At 31.0% G+C, this 27,818-nt stretch overlaps 1 protein-coding gene across 1 annotated transcript in view; it reads left to right on the top strand.

The window, feature by feature from the left end:
- The first annotated feature begins 1,659 nt into the window (after positions 1 to 1,659).
- LOC118182316 (uncharacterized) overlaps positions 1,660 to 27,818 on the top strand; it is a 224,627-nt gene continuing 198,468 nt past the window's right edge. The window contains exons 1-4 of the mRNA XM_035351660.2: positions 1,660 to 2,071; positions 11,567 to 11,647; positions 15,219 to 15,293; positions 23,551 to 23,697. Coding sequence (XP_035207551.1) covers positions 1,874 to 2,071; positions 11,567 to 11,647; positions 15,219 to 15,293; positions 23,551 to 23,697 — 501 coding nt within the window. The 5' untranslated portion in view covers positions 1,660 to 1,873. The remainder of the gene's footprint in view (positions 2,072 to 11,566; positions 11,648 to 15,218; positions 15,294 to 23,550; positions 23,698 to 27,818) is intronic.

Raw genomic sequence — 27,818 nt, 5'->3', positions numbered from 1 at the left:
ATTTTAATCATAAAATTCCTGTTAACAAATAGTTTACAAACATGTAACCTTTTAGAAAATTTCCATCTTGCAAAAGATCATACGTAAAATTATGCTTACGTTTCTTCACATACCTGAAGTTTTGAAAAGGCCATTTCTTTCCGCGTTTAAAATATCCATTAACGTTCCGCATTTCTTTTTTCCATACTCTTTACTAAATCCAGCAGCGTATTTTTTCGAAAAATTTCACCATTTACTCGAACTCGATTTTTGTTTTCTACCGCCATCCTCAGTAATAAGCACGTGCCAAACAGCCTCTTTCACAACAAACTACCCCCTTTCCCTGAGCCTGGAGCAATGTAGAGGTGAGATAGACTGGTTGCTATGCAATAAACGTCCCTTCCGCACGGAATTCCACTTCACTTTCCGCCGAAGGAATTTGAAGGGGCCAGACTCGCTCTCCCTTCTGCTGTCGAGTGGAAAGAGAATCCCGACTGGCTTTCCGATATCGATCTCGACCGGTGTCCAGACTAGACACCTTAATGTCGGTTGAAAAATATCGAAAGATAAACTAATGGTAACCTTATTAAAATCAATAGCTTAACCCCGCCGTTTTTAGCTCATCGCAAATTCATAATCTTTGGATCTAATCCATTGCATAAAAGCGAAGAATTTTCATGTTCGATCATCTGAATTATTTCATAAAATGTTATAAAGATGCCAGAACCTTTATGCAAGTAGACAATTGTTCGCCGAGGTTAAGACTTTTATATGAGTATCACAAATCCTTGACAAGGATGAGTTCCTTCATGATCCCAGACTTTATAAGAGTGCTGACTCAATTGTGCTTTTATGGCAGGGTTTTTGGTGACTGAAAAGGTGACTGCACATTTGTGCAAGTCGGCAGTTGTTTGCCAAGATTAAGACTTTCACATGAGCTTCCTGGCAGCTTTGATGAGGTCTGCTTTTCTTACAATACCAAACTTCATAATGCTGGCACCTATGTCGTTGGCGAAGTACGCGTAACTTAAATATATTTTTCAAGACGCAGGAATTTTTTTCGTCACGCGCCGGCTGGTTACACCAATCCCGTCCGCTCCTGGTCATTTTTGAGAGCAACTTAACTAGCAACGTACGAACATCGATGCCCCGATTGCCTCTTTAAGCATATTTATCATTTTTTATTAGGAACGGAATAACATTATCATTTTTATCAAATCGACTGGACGGCCAGGAAATGTTAGAGGAAAAACAAATGAGGCGTAGATGATCATTCTATTTTGAAATCTGTAATAAAAATTTAGCAATTCATGTTTTCTTCGTTTGTTTTAGGATGTTTCTGAACTGATATGGTGATGTTTATTTTTAATTAAATAAATTCTGATGCACATTTGAAATTCACTTTGTCATGTGTTTCAAGTAACACATTTAAAAAACTTTTTGGAAAAGTAAATACTAAGAGAATCATGGTTTCATTTTCCTAGCTTTTAGAGTAGGGAATTTTCCAGCTAAACTGAAACTCTAAAAGCTAGGAAATGGTTTCATTTTCCTAGCTTTTAGAGTAGGGAATTTTCCAGCTAAACTGAAATTATGAGGGATTATTTATGGCAGAATAGGGAAAAGTAAGCTCCTGGCAACACAGTTAAACTTAAGCATGTGTTTTTGTTGATGTCAGCAATGGTCAGCATGTTTTTGAGTTTACTGTGATTTGAAAGCGATCGTAGAAGCTGACAAACTAAATAAACTCTTGTAGATGCCGGTAGCTTTGTAATGAATCGAGCGAATTCTGTATAAATCACACATTAATGCATAATTAATTATGCATAGGCGAAAAGACAAAACTTAGAAATAACTTAAATCATTTAGAGCAATCTACTTGAACTTAAGTTTCAGAATGAGTGAAAACAGTTTCGCATCCAAACTTTTTGGAAAATTTCATACACACGGCCAGGAATCGGTCTGTAGTAATAAACAAATCGATAGAAATTATAATTTTAAGGAAGATCTTCCAGATGGATCATGTTTCAGTCGAGTTTTAAAAATTGAACCTCATTCTAATATGAATTATGAATCTGCTATTAAAAAGTGTGAGGTGAGTAGCAGTATATTATTTTTTGTATGGCGTGAGTACTCTTAATACTTTCTTAATATTTAAAGGGGGAGTTTCAAGTTGTTGGTTATGTAGTTGGCTATGATTTGTGTTGCAAGGCAGTTTGATATTTTTTGTTAACCACCTTAGCATCATATTTGTAATTTTCATGCTAATATTCAAGGGAGTATTTATCTAAAAACCTCACCTTAGTAGAAACTATTTTTGAAAGCTTAATACTCAGAATATAAATAATGATTTATGATAAGTATATATCTAGGTGGGCTGTTTTATGGTGCTTAAGTTAATCACATTTATTGTTTTGAACATGAGATAATATAAAGTTTTTTGGTCGTAGGCTTGTCATATAATTTTTCTTACTATATGACAAAAAAGTGTAATATAAAATTTGACTAAGCTTTTGTTAGTTAGAATTTGGAGACTGTTGATAGGTTTCTCGTTACTTGATGTGCTGAATGTAAGAGTTCTGATGTAACTGAGAGTTATCTGACCTTAGAAATTAAAGCATTTATGTATGACCTTTTATAAATTAAAATACACCAAAATAAAACTGCCTACAAATGATCTTTTTGCTGTATGAAGCAATAGAACATGTTTTCACGAAATTGCAGAAAAATTTTTCTCACTGAAATTTTTGTCAAAAATAAATTCATATGGGAATTTTTTTAAAAGTATTTCTAGGCCTTTAAAATTAACTGATGAATGATATCAGTAGTGAAGTATGAAACCTAAATGATCTAGATTGGTGTGATAAGTATAGTGCGAAATGATCGGAAATACTATATATAATTTAGTTTTCCCTTCCCAAGACAGGGAGTTCAGTGGAAGATGTATAGGTAATGGCAGTGAGGATGGTATGTCTCTGGAGACTCTTCTGAGGTCAGTAGTAGAAGCTTCACAAGACTATACTGTGAGAAAGAGATTATTATCACATTTAGCCATTGGGTTTTTACAGTTTCTCTGCATTCTTTTCCTACTTTATATGTCAAGGTTTTTTGCTTATTCTGGCCAATGTAAAAGGCTTGAAATTTGGCAACCTGCTTGGCTAGTTAATTTAACAATACTTATTTAACAATTTAAAAGTACTGCTATTCATCAAAAATTAGAACATCCTGAAGAACTGCTTTAAATCATTGTGGTCTTCCGTAGTTGCTGTTTGAAGGAAAGTAATACTTTTCTTCAAATATTGCATAAAACAAATAATGAATTATGTTTTTTCCCTTTTCCCCCTTTCTTCATAAATATAAATACTTTCTTCAGAGTTCTTTCATAAACTGAAAAGCTAATAAAGTAGGTCTTTTATGCAAATGAAGTGGCATAAGTTGGAGGATATACATATTGTTTGATGCTATCATAATTTGAATAGACTGTTAAAAACTTGGGTATTTTAATGTGACTTGTAGTGGAATGTTTTTTAAATTCAGTGTATATTCAACAGGATAATAATACGAACTATAAGATTTCATTTTCTTAATGCTAAATCTATTATATGGCTCTAAACATCACTTATTTAAAAGTACTGAAGTTTTGTTCTGGATGTTTGTAATCTTCTAACAGAAATTAATTTTTGCTGGAAAGATTCATAATCCAGAAAGCTACGTTACCTCTTCTTTTATATTTGAATGTTTTAATATTAATCCTCTCTAATATTTATCTTTCTATATATGTAGTGAAACCTTCTTAAGGTGCTGAAATTATTTTCTTGAGTATCTGTCTCTGGAAACAAAAGCAGCTGTCATATGAGTGAGCACAGAGGCAAACAGACTGTGGATGGCAGTTTGGGATATTACAATGGTACTTACGTATTATCGCAACCAGGTTGGCGCTATTTGTAACTTTGAGTAAAAAGTATGAATAGAAAGAAAATGTACATTTATTAATTACAGATAATTTTTAATACAGTTTTTTATATTATTTTGTTTTAAAATATAAAATAGCAATTAAACCCTTCCGGTTTCGAATTTGAATAAGTTGAACCCTACTTACGGCAACCCTACGTGTTATACGTAGTTTTGTAAAAAGAGCATGTGGAGATTCACAAAATTTTCGTGCAAATTTTTGTAATTTATGAGAAAATAGTAGTGTACATGGATAAAGTCAAGAGTGTGCACAATGCCATTTTTGTGCAATTCTGGGATTTTTTTTAAGTAAAAATAAGTCGACGTGTACATGGTTATGGCAGATACGGTTTTCAATCAGTGCTAAAAGCAATAGCCAAAAGATTTCCGCCGAAAAAATAATTCTGCAACTTATTCAAATTCGAAACCGGAAAGGTTTAATAAGTTGCAGAATTATTTTTACAAAACTACGTATAACACGTAGGGTTGCCGTAAGTAGGGTCGCCAAATTTGGCAATTTATGCGAATTTTGGCCTGGTTGCGTTAATACGTAAGTACCATTACAATATATATGTTTTGTCCCAGAGTTCATCTGTTGTACTGTCTTGAGATTGGTAGGGATTGTCATGCCAGTCTGTCTTAAAAAAATTCTACCTTTCATTAAGATAATCAGTGGCTTCTATCTCTCTTGACCCATTTCTTATTTCTCACTCTGAGTTTAAAGTTTTATTCCTTTCAAAAAATTTTTGATTCAAGTGGTATTTTAGTAAAAATGCACAGAAATAGATAATATTTAAGTATACTGTAAAGTTATGTATGAATTTAATCTTTATAATGTCTAATTAATATGCATACTTAAATTATTTATTAATATTTAAGTAATATAAACAAGGAAGTGCTTCTGTTTATGAAGCTTTTAGAAAATTTTTCTTGCTGTTATGAGATTTCGACTACACCATATCTGAGCTTTACTTTGAACCTTTTGTTACAGTTTGACTTTATACCTGTTTAAAGTCATACACACTGAGAAATTCTGTTAAACATGATTAGTGCTTAATGGTTAGTGATTATCTGTGGTTTTTTTCGGAATTTTTTTCCATATGGACCACACTGACTAACTGTGTGGATATTATCATAGTTGTTCTATGTGTAATGTAAATATGAGCCAATTAACCATAGAGTGTCCTTGAGGGTGTCCTTTCCCTCAGGTAGAAATCTTGTCATCAATCATAATTTACATTTTCAACCATATTTAGAGATGATATTATATGTTGTAGTTTTGTCTCTTTTAAATATTCTTTGTACTTATATATTTAAGAATGTGAATTGATATTGAACTGAAGAATCTCAGCATTTTATGTTGCAATGATTACTTTTATTTGTGATCTGTTGTGTATGGTTATTTAACTAACATTTATAATGTACCTGCTAAGCTGTTATCACAAGCGACAACTAAATAAAAGTATACAGTACAAAGTCTTTAATCCGGACTCGTCGAGACTTTGGCGATTCTGGATTAGGGGTTTTTCCGGATTATGGATCATCAATTTAAATCTGGTAAGATGACATGTAGAAATTATAAAATTAAAAGTACGAAACCATAATTTATGAAATAAAGAGCAATCATGATCTAAAGGATATCAAAATTTAAAAAAAAAAAAAAAAAAAAAAGCTTAATATTTATTTGTTTACTTTATTAAACATTTCTTTCAATGTAAGTTGTTTAAGTTGTTTTGTTTTATGTGCTAAAACTTTCTCTTTAATTCTATAAACAGACATAATTTCTTGTTCAGTTACAAAGTTTCGCTGTTCAAGTCCTGTAATTGCTGTGCCGAGAATACCGACTAACTTGTCAATCGAAATTTTTTTTCGTTTTCACTAACCTCTCTGTCACTTTCTGCATGCATTTATCCATTTTTTGCAGCAATTCCACTGTTTGTTTGATGGACATCGAAACATGCTTTCGCTTTGTAGATCCTTTGGCAGCTCCAGAATCGGAAACTCTTTTTGACATAATATAAAGTTCTAGCTTACTTTTTATAAAATTGCTCTAACAGTCTGCAAAAAATAATAAGCCGGATCCAATTAGAAGATCAAGAAACAACACAATCTGCAACATTAACTGAAATAGATAATTAGATAATTTTAGCCTAGTTTATACCATCTGTTATACATTAAACGTGCATGCGTAAATGTATTATGTGCATGCGTAAAGGTATTATGTGCGTGCATAAACGCATATGCACATGCATAAACACTGCACATGTGCAGAAAGTTTGTAGCTTTGAGGTCCGGATTATAGATCATTCTGGATTATGGACGTCCAGATTAAAGACTTTGTACTGCATTTCATTTTGAGTTATGCATTTAGTTTATATGTTTTTTCAACTTATGTTGTCCACCTGCCAAGCAATATAGTGATTAGTGATGCTGACTGCTGAATCGATGGGCCTAGGTTCAAGTCCTGGAGAGGGTATAGATGTTTGTAAGCATATAGTGTCTGTGTAGCATGGTTAGTCATGGCGAGCTGAAAGTCTTCTTGAGAGGTTGAGAATAGGGAAAGAGGGCTGGGAGACCCATGGAATGCCCCCAGGAGTTCTACCTCAAAATTGGAATGTAAACTGAACAGTTACTAAGGCCGAAAGGTAATTAAGATATAGCTATGGGAATGCACAGGTACCAGCCTTGCTTCAACTTGTATCTGTACTGGTCACCTATTATGTGATTATGATACTGCACACATTGGTATCTGCCAAAGGGAGAGATGCCTCATTAGGTCTTTTAAGGCAAACTGGCTTGTTTCCATATTGCAGATGGGAGAAAACCACAAAAAGGCTCATGCAGACAGTCCATTTTGGGGAATTCGAAACCCGAACCAAACTACTGGTGTGAGCTATTTTACTGCTTGGCTATTGGTGGGAATACTGGTCACGTAGAGTATGAAACATGTAATCCATTTAGTAAATTTAAGCATAGTAATCGAACTCTTAATTATTGACTGTATTTAAAGATGTCTGCATGTTAGATTTCAGTAATGAAATTAAAAAAAAAGTTTTTATTGGGTTTTAATGAAAGTTTCCCACCACCGCAGATATCGTCTGCACAAACAGTTTGTGTTGGCATGTTTAATCATATTTTGTCAAATGATTTTTGGCATTTGAAAGAAAGAGATTTACTTCAGAACACTGTGTTGTAAAATTTATTAAAAAAATATTGTTATCATTAAGTACAAGGTGTCTGAAGTGGAAGCAGATTAGAACCATCATTTACTTCCATTTCTTTTGAAAAATGTCAGCTACAGAATATCATGTGCAGAGCTTTAGGTACTAATGTTGTATCATATGACACTGTGAAGTTTGGTACCAAAAGTTCAAAAGCAACGACTGTGACATTCAAAAAGCAGAGCACTCTGGCCAGCCTACTGACCTTGATGAGGTCCACCTGCGGGAACGTGTGGAAGAAAATCAATATGCAACCACTCGAGAGCTTGCTAAGGAGTTAGACACTAGTGCCATGTCCATTAGTCGCACTGTGCATTGTGTAAACTTGATGTACAAGTTCAATTGCTAGGTGACTCAAGCAGATAAGGACAAGCATGTTTGAGCCTGCACTAATCTGTTCATATCAATGCAAGGACCAAATTCGGGACTGGATTGTCACTTGTGAGATGAAAAGTGGATTTACTTTAGCAAAAGAGGGTTAACCCACTGGCAGTGTCACAAAGTGCAATTTGATTAACAAAAAGATCATGCTTTGCATCTAGTGGAATTGCTGTGGTATTGTATGCAAAGAGTATCTGTAAAAATGTAAAACCTCAACAATAAGGTGTACAGCAAGATGCTAGTCCATGTTGACAATGCTGTCACGGAAAATCATCAAACTGAGTTCCATTGCAAAAGGGTAATGTTCCATCAAGATAATGCAAGACCACATATGTCTGCATTCACTCGCTGGACTCTGTGTGGACTCAAAAGGGATCTTTTGCCACATGCACTACATAGCTTCGACATCGCTCGTTCGGATTTCTTCCTTTTTTCACACCTGCAACTACATCTTGCTGGTGCTATCTTCCATTTTGCACATCACGTTCAAAATGAGGTTGATCTGTTTTTGGAATCTTAACTACCAAGTTTGCTGAAGGCTTTGAAAAACTACCGAAACATTGGCAGAAAAACATAGATTTGGGTGGTGATTACTACCCACACTAAAGATACTGTTTTCATGTTGTTTTCCCTAACTTTATTAAGAATGTTTTTTGGTGGAAAACTTTTGTTCTAACCAGATATTATTCAGCCATAACGTGAAATGTCAGATTAACAAAATGGTGACATCAGGTGCTAATTAGCCAAATAAAAGTTTTCAGGTTAGAAACTTCTGTAGCTTAACTTTTCTGTTTTTGTGAGTATGTTACATGACATTATACTATCAGGACATTTGTTATTCACATTGCTTTGCACCACAAGGGATGAAGTTTTACTTTCTCATCCATGTGGCCTACCAAACTGCCAGTTTTCAGAGGTGATATTGTTCAGTGTGCTATAAAATTTGTAATTATTCTGTTCAAGTTAAAAATCTTATAATTGCGTAACTCATGAAGAAATTTAAAAGCAATATACACACTTTTTACTAATTTTTATCTTTTTTTTTCTTTTTTAAATAATGTCTGTAATTGATGTAATTCATAATATGTGCTTTGTGATGTAAGTAACTGATTATTTTTTTTTAAATATGTGCATATTTATTTTAATTTACTTTAATTTAAAGTAATTCTAATTCCTTCTATTACACATCTTGATTGTGAGAAAAATATTTGCAAGCCACTTAATGCACTTTTTTTAAAGGCTTGTCAGTCATCTCAAGAACTAAGATGAAATATGATTCTAATTTCACAGTATTAAATTATATATGTATATATATTTAAAGAGAAAGCAAACTGTTACTAAAGAATGTTATATTGCCAAGCAGTCTGATTTAAATCTCATGGAGATTTTCTGATATATTTCAGTTTTTGTTAATTTTGTAAAGCTTAATATAACTGCAAAATTTTGTTGATTCTTGAAAGCTAATATGAGAAGTGTTGATATTTATTCTTCATTAACAAAATGTAAAATCCACATTTTGCACATCTGAGAGCAAATGTGGTATTTATATATAAAATAATATTTTATATCTGGGATGTAAAATGTCTACTATGAGATAATGGCTTTAACAGAAATGAAAGTTGTATAGTTCTGATAGAAACATCAGCAATCTAGTCTTCCCAGTTTCCATGCTATGTTATATTATGCTTCTGCAGCTTTAATCATCTGCATAGCCTGGTAAATCAGCAGCTCTTGCAGCTGTTGTCTTTCATCCTATAGAAAGACTTAATTTTTTTCCCTGTCTAGTTTCCAATTCTAAGATTGTTGCCAAACTTCGAGGGAAGATTTCAGATTTATCTTTCGGATTATAAATGTGCATTGCATACAGGGCGATGTTTTTCACAATTAAAAGTAATATTCGTACTTCATAGTAATTTTTTGATCCTTTTCTCTGCAGACAGTGCATACCAAACAATTTTCTATAGAAAGATATTTGGCCGAGCGTAACTAGTAATATTTCATTTGATTTCTTTATACACGAATTGTTGCCTAAGCCATTCTAAAAGTAATCAGAAATTTGTTTTCCTCCTCATTGTCTTATAATGAAAAAGAGCCCTATTTCAATAGGATTTTTGATAATATATTTTCTTGATATAATTTATAATATACCTACTGATAATTTTCATAAATACATCACAAATATAGTGAAGTTTTACATCATAATTTCATGAAAGAAAAATAGGACTATAAGAAATTACCAATAATTTTTCACACGCCTAAAATATGAGATCGTGGCCAGTAATAAGGCTTTTTTCTTGAGAGCTTTATGTAATTGCGCTCAGCCTTAACCATTTAACCAGTTTAAATCATTAATATTTTCCACTTATTTCATTTAATATCATGTTTCACATATTTGAAAAATTTTGTATAATTATTTAATATTACATATATGTCAATGCCCTTTTTTACGTATTTTGCTGTGAATTCAGTGTATAACTGGTGTATTAAATTCCTGGGCTGTCTATTTTGGTATAGAGCTTAAAATGCTGTGAATAATTTTCATGGATATAATTCAATAGTAGATCTATTAGTTTGGAAACTGCTTTTGGCATATCATGGAAAATATTGAGTAGTTATCCTGAATATTGATATATTATATAGAAGAATGATATTTTTTTGTGTACTAGCTTCTTTTAAACTATGAGTAATTTAAATGCTTTTCATGTGTAATAAATCATTCAGTTAATATAAATCATGCAATGCTAACAGTAATTACTGGCATTGTAAAGAAGAGCAAAACAAAACTAGACATATTTAGAAATTTATGCATTATGTATTTTAATATATGAAATTTATAGTAATTTTCTAGCAAGTTGTTAGAATGTTTCTAAATGCTAATAAAAATATTTAATATTGCTATGACAAGAAGAATTTCACCTCTCAAATCAGAGGTAGTTAATGTTAAAGGATATTCGTATTTTATTAGCATTTTACATATCTGAAAAAGGTTATTAAAATGAATATAATCTGTTCAGCCAGTAAACTAATATTCTGTTTTAACTCTGAGGAGTAAGAACTAATTTTTCAAGATTGTGATTTTTCTTTCTTGTAATTATCTTATTTATAAAGATTTGAAAAAAGTAGAGACTTCAAAGCAAATAAAAGTCAATGTTGTGCTTTAATTTGGTTAACTTTGTCGTAAAGTATTTTAAAATTGACTGCCTTTGTCACTTGCATCTGACTTTCTGCCCCTTTATAATATGTTATAAATTTTTTCTGTGCTTTCTTCTTACTTATAATCCTCTTTTATAGAGGTCTGTTATCCCTCTGCTCATTTCATCTCACTAAACTGTGAAACATAAATCATGAACCATAGATCTGTAGAATTTGTGTACTGATTGGTGGTTATTGTGCACAAATAAGTATGATTTAAAATATAATCAGAGATTTATTTGTGCCTTCTTTAAGTTAAGTAATTTAGGGGAAAAGGTAGGTAAGTCTGACATTCTGATAGCAATATGTGCAAGTATATTTTATTATATGTAGAAATACAATAAATCTGTCATTTTAAGGGACCTGACTTGCTGTTAATGTGAAATTTAATTAGTTGTTCTAGCCTACATTATGAAATTATTAATTACATAGATAAAGCCACAAAATATATAATCAGAAAATTCTTCTCAGAGCTTTATAAAAACTAAAGACATAGATCAAACCAAATAATATCTCATCCAGTACTTAATGAATTTTGTTCAGTATTTTATTTATAACTGCAGTTTGTAGCTTATACAGCATACATGTTTGTGTAATTAGCTGTTTGCAATTTAAATTTCTCTTTCTTTCCCTGAAATGAGTGAGGGTTTGGAACAGGAAGGAAGAGTATTTTAAACTAAAGGTGTGAAATTGTTGATATAAATGATGAAACTTCAGATCCTTAAAATTCATTTTGTGATTTCAGTATTTATAATGATTTTTATCTCATCTTATATACTGTGCTATCTAAAATTCATTTTGTATTGTTTATTAATCTTAAGTGTTAATTATTTTTTTGCCTTTAGTATGTTGGAAGTTTTCCTGTTTCTGGCAATGATCATAATACAAGAACCGAATTTGTCAGAGCTCAACTAAAACAAATGAGAGTAAGTAATTTTAGCATAATATGCAGAAGTGTTAAGCAAAAAAGTCTTGTGTTTAGTATATCTTTTTTAAGTGAAAAATAAAATCCTTGCTTTTTATGTGCAGAATTGTCAGGTTATTTTCTAGAAGACTTTTGGGATGTTGGTATTCATATTACTATTAATCTAAAAAATTATACCTTTATGATTATATTTTTAATGTAATTTTTTCCTCTTCCACATTATTATTTTTATATAGCTTGTGCTGAAAAACAGCTAATTAGACTTCTGTACTCAAAAGTCATGTTTTAATATAAGCTAGTATTATAGGAAAAAAAAAAATATAGAAAGAAAGGATGATGGGACTCGGTTTTCTGCCAGAAAAGAAGATATAACTAAAGAAGGAAAAGTTTTTAGAATTAAAATGAACAAAGAAGACATAAAAGTAGAAATTTTAGAATAAAGGCAGAAAACATGTGTTTTTATTTCACTAATATCTTTAATAATTATTAAATGAATAATTATTGTAAACAATATACACCTAATTCTATTTTTACGAGAGTTCAATGTAACATAAATTTCACAATAAATGCTGCATTCTCTTCTTAAGCATACCATTTTTATTTAACATCAGTAAGCCAATCCAATTTCTAAGAATTTACTTTTGCTGAAATTCTACAAAAAACAAATTTGTTTTGAACCATTACAGTACAACAGCTAAGTGGAGGAGAATGAAATGTCTCCTCATGGTGAGTAGTAAGTCACGTGACTAAATGTATTAGTTTCTTTATTTGTTTCTAAGGTGTGTGTATTTAGAAGTCAAGTTTGAATCCAACAATTTGTAAAAATATTTCCAATGTGAAAAAAATCTTTAGTGTGAAATTTGTGCACATATAAATTTACAAATTTTTCATATTGTATTTTATTAATAATAAAGGAAATATTTTTCGGTATTTTGAAGATGGAGGATATACTCCTGATTAAGTGCAGAATGCAGATGAATGTGGTCTCTTCTGGAAACAAATGCTGAACAAAACATATGTAGCCAAAATGCAGGAAACAACTTTTGGTAAAGTAACTGTGGATGGTGTGACTTAATTACCCTGCTGCAATGCTCCAGAAGATCATTTCTTGAAACCACTGCTGGGAAGTTGTGCTTTAAACACAAATACAATGAAAAGTGTAGATATCAATAAACTGTCTATTCACTGGATGGCAAACAAGCAGACCTTGGTGACCACTGCTATCTGTACTGAATGGTTCAATGAATGTTTCGTCCCAAAAGTCAGACCTTCTTATATGGATGTGAATGGTCTCAAATTTAAATTTCTTATGTTTCTTGACAATGCACTTATCCATCCTGTCTTAAAACACTCAAACGTTGAAATTTTATTTCTGTTTGTAATTCTGCATCTTTGTTACAACTGCTAGATGAAGGTATAATTGTTACACTTGAAGTATACTATGTAAAACAAATGTTCCAGCATGTTTTAGACAAATTGAATGACGGAACACTGTCAGTCATATAGATCTGAAAGAATTTCTGAGTTATGGATTTTATCAGTAAAGTTAGATTAGCATTGAGTGAAATAAGACCAACAACTTTGAAATGATGTTGTAAAGTGTTTGACTACAGTGTGTAAAAAGCAAAGATTCCATGATCCTGGATACAATTGAATGTCTCAGCATCATTACATTGATACAAACAGTTGGTAGAGAAAGGTTCAATGACCTATCGCTTGAAGATATTGAATTGTTAATTGACAAAGCCCTAGAAATATTACAGTTTGTCCTTGAGGCTTCTAATCCCAAAGAAAGTAGTGCTAATGAAGAAAATGATCCAGTTCTAAATGCACATTTAATAAAAGAAAGTCTGCGATTGGTCAGGAATATCATTTTGTTGAACATGCCCATAATATGGAATGTGCTATGAAGTTTTTGCATAAAATAAAGTTGCTGAAAACCTCATACAGAGAATTATATAATGGCCTAACCAAAACATGAACATAATGATTAATAATTGAATTCGTTCCTAAAGCCAGTGAAACATAATACAATAGGAGACCTTGGGCTGACTTTGATCAAGAGAGCACAAAAGGAATTTCATCAACAGAGAAAGAAAAGGATGTCCATAACATTTCTAGTGATAGCAGTGATATTCCAGTTATATGCAAACATATGCACAGTTTATTGCCAGAAAGTGTAAATGAGTGAAATCTTGTTATGCACAATGCAGTTTTTTATTTTTTTGTTCATGAAAAATTTTGTCCATTTCAAATGTAAATTTACTGTAATGCATTTTCATTACATATTGTTGCATGTATATTTTGTTAAAACAAGCTTAAAAAAATATTTTCAGGTGGTTTCTTTTAAAATTATTTTTGTTGATTATTTAGATCTGAAATGAATCCCATTTTCTTTCATAGATAGAATGTCATTTTTTACATGTTTTTTTTAACCCATATTCTTCAGAAATGTAGCTATCGTGTAAAAATAGAATTAGGTGTACACTTACAGTTATATATGTAGAGACACAACTGAATTGCATGCACATAAAGCAATCAGAGTGGAAAAAAATCAATAGCTTTTTGAAGCGAAATTCTAGCCTTGATATGATACTGATAAAATGTGAAGATCACTAATCAGAAATTACTTATTTTGCATATTAAATGCCATTTTATATTGATAACTTATAAATTACTCAGATGACAAGTTTTTAACTAATTCCCCAATCAGATGATTAAAATATTACATTATTACATGAACTTCCAATTTATTTTGCTTCTGACTTTTGCATTGTTTAAAATTATTATAAATTATTTAGTAACTGCTGAATAATTTTATGATTACTAGATTTTGGATCATAAGTGTACTTTCTGATTGTCTGCGCTCCCACAAAAAAATTGCCAACTCCTTGATGATTTTGTGAATTGGTGGAAAATATTCATTTTATTAACTTGATGGCTCATTGTTATTGTTCTGTTTATACATCTTAATAAAAAGATGCATTTTATAGGAAACAAATTTTAGGAGAAGAAAATTTTGTGGCTAATTGATAATAGTCAGCAGAATGACAGTTAAATATAAAGCATATAAATCCATATGCACTTACACTTGTGTGTGGTATGTGCATGCATGAGTAGTTCATTGTTGTGTGTGTTCTTGAAAATATGCCCAAAACACAGCAGTTTTACCTTATGTTGAAATCCAGTGTGGATCAGAAAGTACCATTATATCTAGTGCTTTCTTAGGTTAGGTTAGATTATTTAATTACGGCAAAGCCTCGAGGGCTATCTGCCTAAGGGGAGGGATGCCTTCATGGAAGACTTTCTAAGGGAAACTGTTTCATATACACATTACATATGGGGAAAACCACGAAAACACCCATGCAGCCAGCCCGTTCGCGGGATTTGACCTCGAACCAAACTACCAGTGTTCAGCGACTTTACCGCTCGGCCGCTGGTGGGCCCTAGTGCTTTCTTAAAAATCATTTATAGTAACTGTATTTACAGGAAGGTATGTTAGGAGTTTATAGTACTTTAATGAAAGTTATACAGCTAAATAAGTTTTAAATATATATATATTTTTCTTGTAGGATATTGGCAGAAAGAAGAGTGTTTTGCTTGTTGTCTCACTTACTGGAATTAAAGTGTGCAGTTTGGATGGAAAAGTAATTATTTTCTTCTTTTAAGTAAATTTCTTAGTTGTAAAGAGGCTGTTCACACATTTTTTAGACGATGTATATTGTATTCACAAAACTAAATTACATAAAATTCTTGTGTTTTAAATGTTCTATTTGATATCCCTTATTCTGAACTATCTTTCAACACTGCAATTTCCAGGAAAATAATGCCTTTTGAAGTGGCAGAAGAGGTATTCTATTCCATTCCTCCCAAACAGCTTTCCAGAGTCCTGTTAGGGTTTTGGGACAACATTTGGATAATGCACTTTTTAAAATTCCGAAAGCACAAAAATCCATCGGGAGATTTAGTAGGGATATCAGTGAAGGGTATGGCCTTGATACCAGTTTTTTTGTTCCATTTCTTTTAGGAAATTGACAGTGAATTTTGATGTGTGACTGCTAGCTTTGTCCTGATGGAGTCTCACAGATTGATGGCACTGTGAGTAAAGCGATGGTATTTCATTCAGAAAAATTAGTGATAAAATATGTTCCTGATAGTATTTGGAGTTAATCTTGACATTTTTTTGCACTCTCTTTATTTTTAACTTGCCATTATAAGAAAAACCATCAACAATCATGAATCCCTTAGAAAAACTTTCTTTCGATTCTTTGAACCATGTACTTACATTTTTTTCCCCTCCCCTTTTATGATAATAAATGGCTCTTTTTTTGTTACAATCATTTAAATACACCCATTCTTCATCTGTTGTGACTATTGTTTTCCATTTTTCGTTATAAGTGTTTCTCATAGAATTCTGCAGCGTGTCCTGCGTTGAGTGATATGCTTTGGAAGAAGACGATGCACATTGCATTTTTTCACTTTCTTAAGATTTAAATCAACTTTTATCATTTTGTTTACAGTGGACACCGAGCATTTTAATAATTTTGCAACTGTGCTTTGACTAGGGGGATTTTCTTTTAACATTAAACAACGTACCTTTGCAATAGTCGAAGATGTCCATTTTTTCCTTGGATACTTGTTTGGAATTTTTGTCCGACTTGAGGCTCCAATTTGGCGTTTTTTTCCTTTCTTGTTGATGATATTACCTTTCGACGCTTTAGATATCACAAAACCATGACTCTCACATCGTTTTTGGATAACAGAGTATGCATATTTCTCTTCGGAAAGAGCGTAAATGTAGCCTTCGAACCACTGCTTAGTTAAATTCGCCATTTTGAATAAAAACAAAACTTTCAAGCCACAGATGATAATTTTGACTTTTAAAAACATAGTACAATTGCAATTACTTCTTTTGCAGCAAACGATTTTTTATTACCGCTTACCAAAATCGTCTAAAAAATGTGTGAACAGCCTCTGTATGCATTCAAAGAATGTGAAAATTTAAATTTGTAGCAATACATGTATGCCTATGTTATGTAGTTGCATTTTCTCTGACTAGCTCTAGCACTTAGCAGATGTAAGTTTATGAATTATCTACTGATATTTTGGGCAACATGCATTTTTAGTTGAACTGGATATTGTGATTTTTTTCATTTCACACTTTTACCTTTCTTTTAGCATTAAATTTGCTGCTGCTGCATTAAAACTGAAATTTTTGTAAATGTACTGTATGCTGACTGATTTCCAAGCGATAATTTCTATGATGTCTATGAAACTTGAAGAATGCAGTTAAGAAAACCTTAAATGAAAAAAAAGTAGAGAACTTAGGAAAAGCTAGAAGAAGTGAGCTGTTGTGAAAGGGGGAAAAAGTGGTGAAACAGTTTTAGCTTGTAATTTAATTCTTGTGAGGCAGGTTTTTTTGAAGGTGACAAGAAAATGGCTTTATTATAAACTAAAAGATCAATTTTCTACTGAGGAGCATGGAGTACATAAAGATGAACCACAGTCTTTTTGCCGTTAGATTTAAAAATGAATTACATGTATATAAACAGCAAAAGAAGGCCTTCAGATTCAGTTCATGGACATTTTATATAAGAATCATTTGCAGTTGTAAATGGCAGTAAATACAAAACCAAATTAGATTTGCTGGATTCTGTAAGGAAAATGATTTCAAATGAATGTTTTATAACCAAAATTTGTATTAGGATATTATTTACGTATTATCTGGAATATGTCAAGCAGTGCCATACATGGAAGAGCCATTGAACCAAAATGGGATTGATTTATTCAGTTTGCTAATTTTCTAAAACAGGGCTTAAATAAGCTTTTTATGTGGCCTGTACTAATTTTTTGCTTGTGGTTAAAGTGACCAGACCTTTTGGATTGTCTTGTATTTTTTTGCAATATCCCGTTTGAGAATATATTCCAGATTCCATAAATATTCCTGGATTTTGTAAATAATCAGCATAAATGATTTTAGTGCCATTCCATGGAGATATATTTGTGGGATTAGAAATGCACTCGATAATCAATAATTTATATGTTCTAAGTGTACATATTATATATAGAATATTCACAAAGAGTGGTTTTTGAAATTACGGTTTGAGTTTTTTATTTCAACTTCATTTAGTACTTGTCAAAATTTACAAAGAAATTAAATTATTTGCACTGATTTTAAATGGTTAACTTTTAAAAAATACTATAAAATGAAAAAATATGCAGACTAAAAAGCTGAAATTAAAAAAAAAAAAAATCGTTTAAAACATTAAAACATTCATTAAAATAAATAATACTGTATTTAGGAAGACATAAACAGTTATAAAATTGAAAATTTATTCGAGTATAAAGCTGATATTTAACTAAAGGTAGGAAGGTTTTTTTTTTTTTTTTTTGTCTTTCCATTTTCAGAACAATTGCTTGTTGATTTTAACATATTTATTTGAAACAGTTATTGCTTTCAAACTTATAACATTAATAATTAATGTTTGTTATCTAGGACCAAATGCAGCAACAATCCATGTATATTGATAATAAATTAATGAATCCTTTCATGATACTACCTCTAAAAGCAATTAGCATCCTTGGAAGCACACATAATTTTAAGCACTAAACATTACCAATTGTCATATTCTTTGAGGCATCCATTTTCTTCTACAGCCAAGATTTGTTAGTTGTGTCTGAGAAGTTTCAGTGCAATATGTGGGCAGTTAGCAGAGTTCTCCAAAATTGTGTAGTCTTATTTGGTGTCGGAAAAATCTAGTCATTTCACTTTAGGAAAGTTTACAGAGAGAAAAATGATAATAATAATCAGGAAATTTAAGAGGCCTGTAGTACCCTAGGCCCTGTGGCTCTGTACCTGCCTAGTTATGGCTTTACATTGTGAACCTCATGATCTGTATGCAAATATGTTTTAGAAGTTGCTGTTTATTAGTTATTTTCCTGTTATTTGAAAGTGGGAATCATAAACTGCCTGGAACTTAGTAAAAAATGGACTGGAACACAGACTCACAGCAGTTTTTGTTCTGTGTGTATAAAAGGAACAATGGTTTAACGTTTACTAGAGAAAAAAAGGTTTGAAATTATATTGAGACCTTTTATTTAATAATTGATTCAGAGTGTAACCTTTTGTGTTTGTAGTTTAATTGTTGCAGATCTTGGCTTTTAAAAGTGGATAGTACTTTGGCATATAGTGTTAGCAAATCTGTCAGTATGATTTCTGTAAAAAAACTGGGTATAATTGGGAATGGGAAAAGAAACATTTAACTTTGTATGCCAGTTGGCACAACACTGTTAATATTGAGTTTTTAAAAGATCAAGTGAAATCAGAAACCAGCAAGTTTTCATTATTGATGTAAAAACACTAAAAAAAATTCATTTTCAATCAGCGGATTGAATGCTGTTAATTGCAATTTGTATTCAGATTAATTTATTATAAAATTAAACAGAACTATGACTTAACAGTAACATAGCTGAGTGCAATTTAAATTTAGATAATTATTTACAATTAAAGTTCAGTTTTAGCTTGCTCAGTAAATAAAATCTTAGAGGTGGCTTTTCTGCTTACAAAACTTTTGTCTTAGCCAGATAACTGGAAAAAATTCAGTAGTTACAGAGATGATTTAATCCACTGTGGTTTGAATCTAGTAGTCTCTGTCATAGTTCAAGCAGTGTTTAGATATAATGGTAACCAAGGTTATGGATAAGTAGAACTGTACTACTCAAATAACTATCCCACTATGACTTGCACCAGTTTTTAAGTTTCATAGAACTTCTTTGTTATTTATATAACTTGTATTTCTTGAAGGAAAACACTTATGGAAATTGAGAGGCTATAGGACACTTTGGAATTAAGATAAAACTGTTAGCACAACTAAAGTAAACCTTAAAAGCTTCCTGAGATTTGAATATTATTATAGAGATACTTTAGGAAATGGGTTTTTTTTTCATTATATCATTTTCTTTCTTCTGTAATGTTATTAATTTAAATTAGGGTCTCCAAAGTTAAATTCTGTAAATTTGCTTATGGTAATAAAATTATTGGAAGTATTTGAATAATTTAAGAGTTTTGGGCAATGAGCTGACTGCTTCAGAAAGTAAAGAAACAAAAACATCACATCAAGTTGAGTAAAATTGAGCTAATCAGGTATGGTAAATGGTTTCGTTTGAAAGGGGATTTTTGTATGTGTGACATGCAGGATTAATATTTATTTTTATCTATTACATTTTATATGGGTAACAGATCATGGAGTTGCTCATGAAAATTAGAGAATGTTGTTAGAGAAACAAAAATATTTCATGAACTTAAGCAGACTAAAATAGAGACAATCAGATATGGTAAATGCTTTCAAGAAAAAGGCAATTTTTTTATATGCAAGGTTAGTATATATGTTTATTTTAAGGCATAGAATATATGCAACAGTCATTATGAGATAGTTCATGAAAAATTACAGAATGTTGGATACATTAGTAAGATTTTCTCTTTGATTTGGGGTGTAATTTTATTTTTATTAAACAGGAATGTTAAGCAAAGTAAAATTGAGCCAGTAAAGTATAGTAAGATTTCAGTGCAAAGGGAATCTTGTATGTATGATACAGAAGGTTTATATTTGTATTTATTTAAATTCATCTTATACACGTGACTGTCGCTATGAGACAGCTAATGAAATTAACAGAATGCTAGGGCTCTGTATAACATTCTCTTACAATGGTGGATATGATAGCATTATCTAAGGAGTAATTTTGTTTTTGTACAGAATTTCAATGAGGTCATCACAGCATCTAATTTATATAAAGGAAAATGCTGGAACAATTATAGTAAAGGGCAATTAGGATACTTAAGGATGGAAGAAACTTTATTTAAAAAGAATGTAGAGAGAGAATGTTATTAGCTTCACTGTAAGCTTTAGTCTGTCCAGTTATAAACTAATAGATGTAGTACTAGAAGCAATTTAATTTATTAAAAATTACAATTTAATTTAATTATGCTAATAAAACAGAAATTGTAATATTCACCAATGGGGTCATAACAGGATGGCAAGGAGTTACAAGCTGAAAATAACATAAGAATCCTAATTAATGAATAAAGTATTGTGCCATACAAGTTGATGGATAAATGGAATGGACCAGTAAGTCTGATACACCTTTCCACAAGATATTGTAAAACCTCTTTTTAAGTTTGGAATTTGAGCAGATACTGCAGGATGGCCTTTGAATAGGAAAGATCAACAGTTGGTTTGATAAATGAATTAGTGTTGAGATTCTGCTTATGGCCTTTTTGTATTTATAATTAAATTTGTCTTTTCTGATTAACTTGTTGTATATAATTTTATTATTGCAACCTGTTGTAAGTCTATGAATTTTTCAACAGTGAAATCAAAAATACATATTCGTACTATGTTTGTTTCTTCTGCACATTAATTAATTACGGACAGAATATTCAGCAAATATGCAGAAAAGTAGAACAAAGGTTAAGCAAAATATATATAAATTGTTGCTGCTATCAATTAAAATGTTTAGTTTCAGTAACACAATAATATTTCATATAAAAATAATTAACTGAAATATTTTAGTAATGTAATTCACAGAATGTTACAGAAATATTTTTCTCTCAGTGCATCTATGTTAGATTGCTAGTCAATGAACTGTGTTGTCAGTTCATTTTTGTTTATTATAGAATTGATGTCGGTTGCAGGTAGTAGCTGCTAATGTTATGCAATACTTTGTTTATGGGCTAATATTTTTAATGTTCTGTGTTAAATATAATTACAGTGCTAAAGTTTTATAATTATAATATAACATTAAACTGAAACATCAGTTTTATAGAAAAACTTAAGCAAATTTTTATGAATCTAGTTTAGAAAGTATATTTCTAAACAAAGTAAATTAAAATGTATGAAAGAGTAATTTTCTTTATGTAATGCTTTCTGGCTAAAAGTATTTGCATTTTGGTGAAAACTATTATACTGCAGTGTTCAGTCAGTTTTGCTTAGTATTGTTCTTTTTGCTTTGCAAGGTGCTTTAGAAAAGGCATTTAATAATTTTCATGATCCTTTTCCCTATGTTTTAAAGTAACTTTAAAATATTCTTTTCCTGGATGATGATTGACATTAATGTGAAAATGTAATTTTACTTTTCTTTTGTAAGCAATGTTTATCAATGAATCAGCAGTAATATATATTATGAAGTATTTTTTTTAAATTGTATTATAAATTAAAGATCAACTTAAACAAAACTGCATATTTTTATTTTATTGATTTAAATTTAATCCCTGCTTATTGAATTAACTTCATGGCTGTAGTAGTTGTCTTATCTATTTAGTTCAAGTATAAGTTTTTAAGATAAATAAATAGATAGGATTATTGAGCAATTAATTTTTTATACTAACTGAGCATATATGAATTTTTTTGAAGTTGTTCATATTTTAAAATTAAATTCCTCTTTTCCATATTATTATTTTTCTTGTTACATGTCTGTGCTGTAGGTATTGTTTAAAAGTAAGTCCTTTCCTTTTTTGAATTATTTATGTATTTATGTGGCTTTATCAAAAATTCATATATTATAGGATTTCATAGCTTATGAAGCTATCCATTTTCTTTCCAACTTTTTTGGTTTTGATCAGAAAAATCCTCATTTTCTAAAAAGGAATGATATGATTCATATAATACAAGCTCTTTAAACAGTATTATAACTCTTCAAATACTGCTAATGCTGCAGATATTATTTTGGTGGCATAATATATGATATCTAAATGATAAGTGAAACTTTGCAAGTATGTTTGATAAGTTAAACCAAGGATTATGATATTAAATTAATACTATAAAGTAAACAAATATAAGAGGAATTTTGCCTATTAAAATTTATTAAGTTATATTGAAAAATCTAATGGTATAGTTTTCAATATAAGATTTCAAGTAAGTAGTGTTCAGAAATACTGTGTTCCAATTGGAAAAAATTTATTTATGCCTTTCATAACGTTAGAAGAGCTGGACATTTCATTCACTTTTCATAGAAGTGTAAGAATCTGTAGTCAAATACGAGACATGGCAAACTGAATTAAGCCGATAATTATAATTTGATATTTTTGTCCGAATTTGGATAAATTAAAAGAAACTGAAATTGTTTTAAAACTTATAATTTGAGTTGAAACTAAAACCTATGTTATTCTCTTTTTGAATATCTTTCATGAGTTTTCAGTATGTAGGATAGTGCCACGTAATGCAGTTGAAACTTTTCATAATGACCCCCTGATGTCATTTTTATGAAAACTGGAAAAGGGTTAAGTGTATTTTCTTTAGTTTATTTTATACTGGTAACAAAATGTTTACAGTAGTGATAAATGTTCACTATTTATCTATTATTAACACTAAATGATAAATATTCACTATAGAAGACATTTTATGGTGAGTGTTAATTGTGTATACAAAGTAACTGAAAGCCATCAATACTTAAATGACATAAATTTATGTTTGAAATTGCTGTTTTATAACTAGATAACTATTTAAGTCACAGCCGTTTTGTGTTAGCTAACTGGCAAAAAGCTGGTTTAGTCAAATGCAGGATTTTTATGTTAATTCCTATTATTATTTTTAATATGACAGAGAGTGAAGTTATATTTCTGAAGTACAATATAGCATTTTTTACTCATTTCATTGACTGTTTACCTCTAAAAAAATTCAGGTTTTCTTGAAGTTAAATTTAAATTGTGATAAAATTTATTTTTGTAAGTTACAATCACTTCTGACTAAATCAAGAAAGATTGTGTATGATAAATAGTGTAAATATATTTTAATGAAGTAAGGATGTTCAACATTTGTGTATTAGTCACTTTATTAAAAAGTATGCATATGTTTAATGAGATGAAATTAACTTTCTGAAGATTTATGGATATATTGGACTTTATTTTAGAGTGTTCTCATGGCACATGCGCTTCGCCGAATATCATTTGCAACTTGTGACCCTGAGCACTGCCAGTTTTCATTTCTGGCCCGTGAACCAAATGGACACTTCAGCCTTCAGTATTGTCATTCATTTATAGCTGAAGATTCCAAAACAGTAAGCTGTATTTTTTAAAAATTATAATTTTTTGCTATTTTTTTCCATTTATATTTTACACTTTGTAAAAACATGTTTGAGAGAAATTCTAATTTTTATTTTTTGCATTATTTTAAACCTGCTATTATAATTTATATTAGGGGGAAAATGTATTATTCTGGAGTAATAATGTTTAAAATTCTTTAATAGTAATTAATTCTGTTCCAGATTATTCTGAAAAATCCCTTTTTTTTAATCTGAAAGAAAGGAAAATCTTTTAGAATCTATAAATTTTATGTTCTGCCCAGAGGAAAAAAAACTATGAACATTTTTTCTTTATTTCTTCAAAAATTTTAATATTGAATTAAACTATAATAAAAATTTAATTAGTATTTTAAATTTGAAAAATTAGTGTCATTTAAAAAATTTCCTTGATTTGGGGGGGGGTGCACCGAATGTCTGACATAAAATGGTGTATAAATTCTTAGCAAAACAGTATGAAAATGTGTTATTGCAAAAAGTAAAAGGTTTGAGATACTTCAATATTCACTCTTTTTTTTCTTCTGCAAATATAGTAGATATTTTTGCGTTTAGATGCAAAAGTTGCATGTTTCCATATTTCAACTTTGCTATAGTAGAGGTTTGAGTTTTACTAAAAGGGATCATCTAATTTCATGAGACTTTAGGAGACTTCTATAAAGACGAATTCAAGATGAATCCGTCTTTATAGAAGTCAAAATTGTTCTATGCAAGTATGTTGATTTGATCTTTAAGATGGTGCAAAAGATATTTAACATTTTCTCTGAAGAAAAGATGTAAAAAAGAACAAATTAATGAGCTAATGTTTATAAAAACACACTGACAGTGTGCACTCGGTATGAAATTATTAACTAAGAAGAAGTCTCTTTAAAGAAGCTTTGGTTCAAGAGATTGTTTCAAATGAGTATATAGTTTTATTTCAAATATTATTATGTGCTTATATCCTGCATTTGTCCAGTTGATACTATCACTGTGCTATTTATAAATTAAACATATGTGCATAAAAATCTTTTTTTTATTTAACATTTATTAACTCATTGCTGAAAATTACCAATGAAGTTGTAGAGTCATTAGGTTAATTGGAAGCAGAAAAGATGAAAAATATGCAACCACCTTCGCCGGGAATCGAACCACGGACCTCTGGAATACCAGTTCAGCATGCTGAACCACTACACCACGAAGGCACCTAGGAAAGTGGGAGAAATACCTTATAAAGTTAATAAATAATTTAAATTTTGTCACAAAATTTACATGTAGTATCTTCAAACATTCATCACTAAAACTTCATCTTGCAAAATAGGACATTAAGAATGATATCGGTAATTTCTTTATAATTAATCATAAAAAAGGGCAAGGCAGAGCAATAATTAAATTTTTAAAATCTTTTCTCTCTAGAGTTTTTGTAAGAACAATTTCGGGTAAGTATTTTCGAATTTCAATTTCTCTTCAATGAAATCTTCTCCACTATTATAAATTGGACAAAATGATTTATTTTCCACTTCAGTATTTCTAATTAAAGTTGGTCAGTTAACATTTCCTTGCATATCTTTATGCAGCATGTGTAACTAATTATAAAAAAAAAAAAAAAAAAAAAAAAAAAAAAAAAAAAAACAGAGGTAGAGTATAATCATTACTTATCGTCTTTTAAAATTTTGACCAGTTTTAGTAATTCATAGTATCCACATCATTCCAAATCCCGTTTACAAGCAGTAGTTTTTAAAAAATAAATGCCGAAATTTCAAACTGGACTGTAATAAGTTATATTTTGTCCCTGGAGTTTTATATTAATTGCACAAACACATCTGTTAAATGTGAGCTTCCCTTGCTATTTCATCTTCCCCTTTATTTTCCTGTTTATATTCTCTTTTAATTATATCATCAAGAATGTTACAGTTCGATGAAATCCTACCGCTTTCCTTGTTATTTCTTTTCCCATTCACACATTCGTGTTTTTTCTTTTATGTTTCACAGGGAAGAGATTATAGTTCAAATTATCTCTTCATTTAAAATGCACCATTATATACTCGTGCGCAAAGTACTCATGATTACCAGTATTGCGCAAGGATGTCTAAAATTCACGTTGTGTTATCGAACTGGAAATAAGTTTAATATGTGGTATAGTCCCCTTATCACAGCCAGGCAGTTTGTGCAGCATGACAAAACTGGCAGTTCATGAGTCTCTGTGACATTAGTCCCACTCCTGCCGGAAGGCAGTTTTCAACATTGGGATGGGCTTCGGAGAGGGAGGGCGAGATGAAATTGCCCTCCCAAGATCGTCTTAGAATACTGTACAGGCTTAAGGTCAGGAGATCTGGCTGACTGGGATAGGAGGAGGAGCTGCGAATAACCTCACTTTCCAAGGAATTGTCGATGAGCTTGAGCCCTATGTGGATGAGCATTGTCTTCCATTAACAGGAACCCAGGACCAACTGACTTTGAAAATTCGAACACAGGGCTGTAAGATATCCTCGCTATACATCATAGCAGTCAGAGAGCCTTTGACAAACACATGCAGGGGTGTGTGTCCGTCCAACATACTGGCTACCCCAAACCATAACCCCTATACCACCATAATTATCCTTTTTCATCGATGAGGGGAGGGATGGTATCGTATTCCAGGCTTACTCCAGGTGCAAGTATGCCAAGAATCAGTGTCCAGACTGAATCTTGATTTATCTGCAAAAAGGCACACTGCTCTACTGAACTCTGGTGTAAGGTGCATGTTGTCTGCACTATGCTAAACATGTTGTCTTTTGTGCTGCAGTGAGGGAGATGCAAACAGCTTGCCTTCTGGCATACAGCTCTGTCTCATGAATCTTTCAGATAGAATTATGATCTTAGCTAGAATCGATCAGGGATTGTCTCTCAGCTAGAATTATGATTTATCTCAAAAACTAGAAGTACCAGAGCCGGGCTTCTGACGGCTTTATCGCAGTTTAAGCTCTGTGTACAAACATACATTCATGCAATTTTATTAATATTCCCAAAGGCAGTTATCCTTAACTGCGGCTATTTTTGTCAACTGCTGAGCTATCATCTCTATGTTTTACTATTTTTGTTACGCGGCTGTCGGCTGTCAGTAGTAGTATTGCATTCAAATAATATCATTCCTTATTAGTATTGAAAGCAAGTAAATTATGTTTTTATAACTGGAGTAAGTACTGAATTACGAAACATTTTAAATCTTATGAGTGTGTAAAACCTAAGATTCTGCTTCTGTTTATTTTTTCATTTACTTAAAATATGCTCCATATGATTTACTTAAATAAAACTTGTTATAAAAAACAATGCATTTTTTAGGTTGGAAAATGGGTTTTATTTATTCTGTTGTTGCGATTTTAATATAGCAGCACTCCCTTAAAATAAGTGAGCAGTTTTTAAATTGCTAGGTCTCTAAGAGATGGCGCCAGTTATAGCTCTTTCTCAAAGCTGCAGTTCCTGTGCATATTTATAACGTACGCATGGCGATTAGCTTTTCGCGTTTATGCGAATGTCTGAGCCTGTTGTGCCATTTTGTATATTGGTATATTGTTTCTGTCATGTTTATCAGTATTTTAAAATAATAAAGTCTTCGTTAGACGGATTTACGGTATGACATATCCGAGAAAAAATGGCTTTTGTTGGAGGTATAATTATTAAGTACAACGTAGTTCTGCTATTTTGCTGGATGTGTAACTGCGATTGGAGAGTTTTAGACAATGTTCAAAGCATAATATGAACAGTATTAAATTCTTTTGTGTCAAAAATGCGTTTGAAATGAAACATGAAAAAAATTTTCATGACCTTTCTTTTAATAACAGATTTCCAAAATTAGTGTCAAAATGCGTTTGAAATGAAACAATTTTTTTATGCGTTTCTTTTGACAATAATTTTTAAAAGTTAAAAATACTGTCAACTACGAAATTACTTAATTTTTTTTGGGGGGAGGGAAGGGTTTCGTCTTTCTTCTTGGTGAAACACGAAATTGCTTCTAACTTGACAGTAATCTTTATTTATTTATTTTTTTGTCTCATCTGCAGTTTCCTGTGAAATGAAGATCTTCAGGAAGCGATGCAATTTTTGTTAGTTTAAACATAAAGATTATGCAAAATTGGTAGTAGAAA

This window comes from Stegodyphus dumicola, chromosome X1 (assembly GCF_044657685.1).
Source record: "Stegodyphus dumicola isolate Sdum_Otavi_A_Nest chromosome X1, ASM4465768v1".
Classification (NCBI taxonomy): domain Eukaryota; kingdom Metazoa; phylum Arthropoda; class Arachnida; order Araneae; family Eresidae; genus Stegodyphus; species Stegodyphus dumicola.
This window is presented reverse-complemented; position numbering and strand designations above follow the sequence as displayed.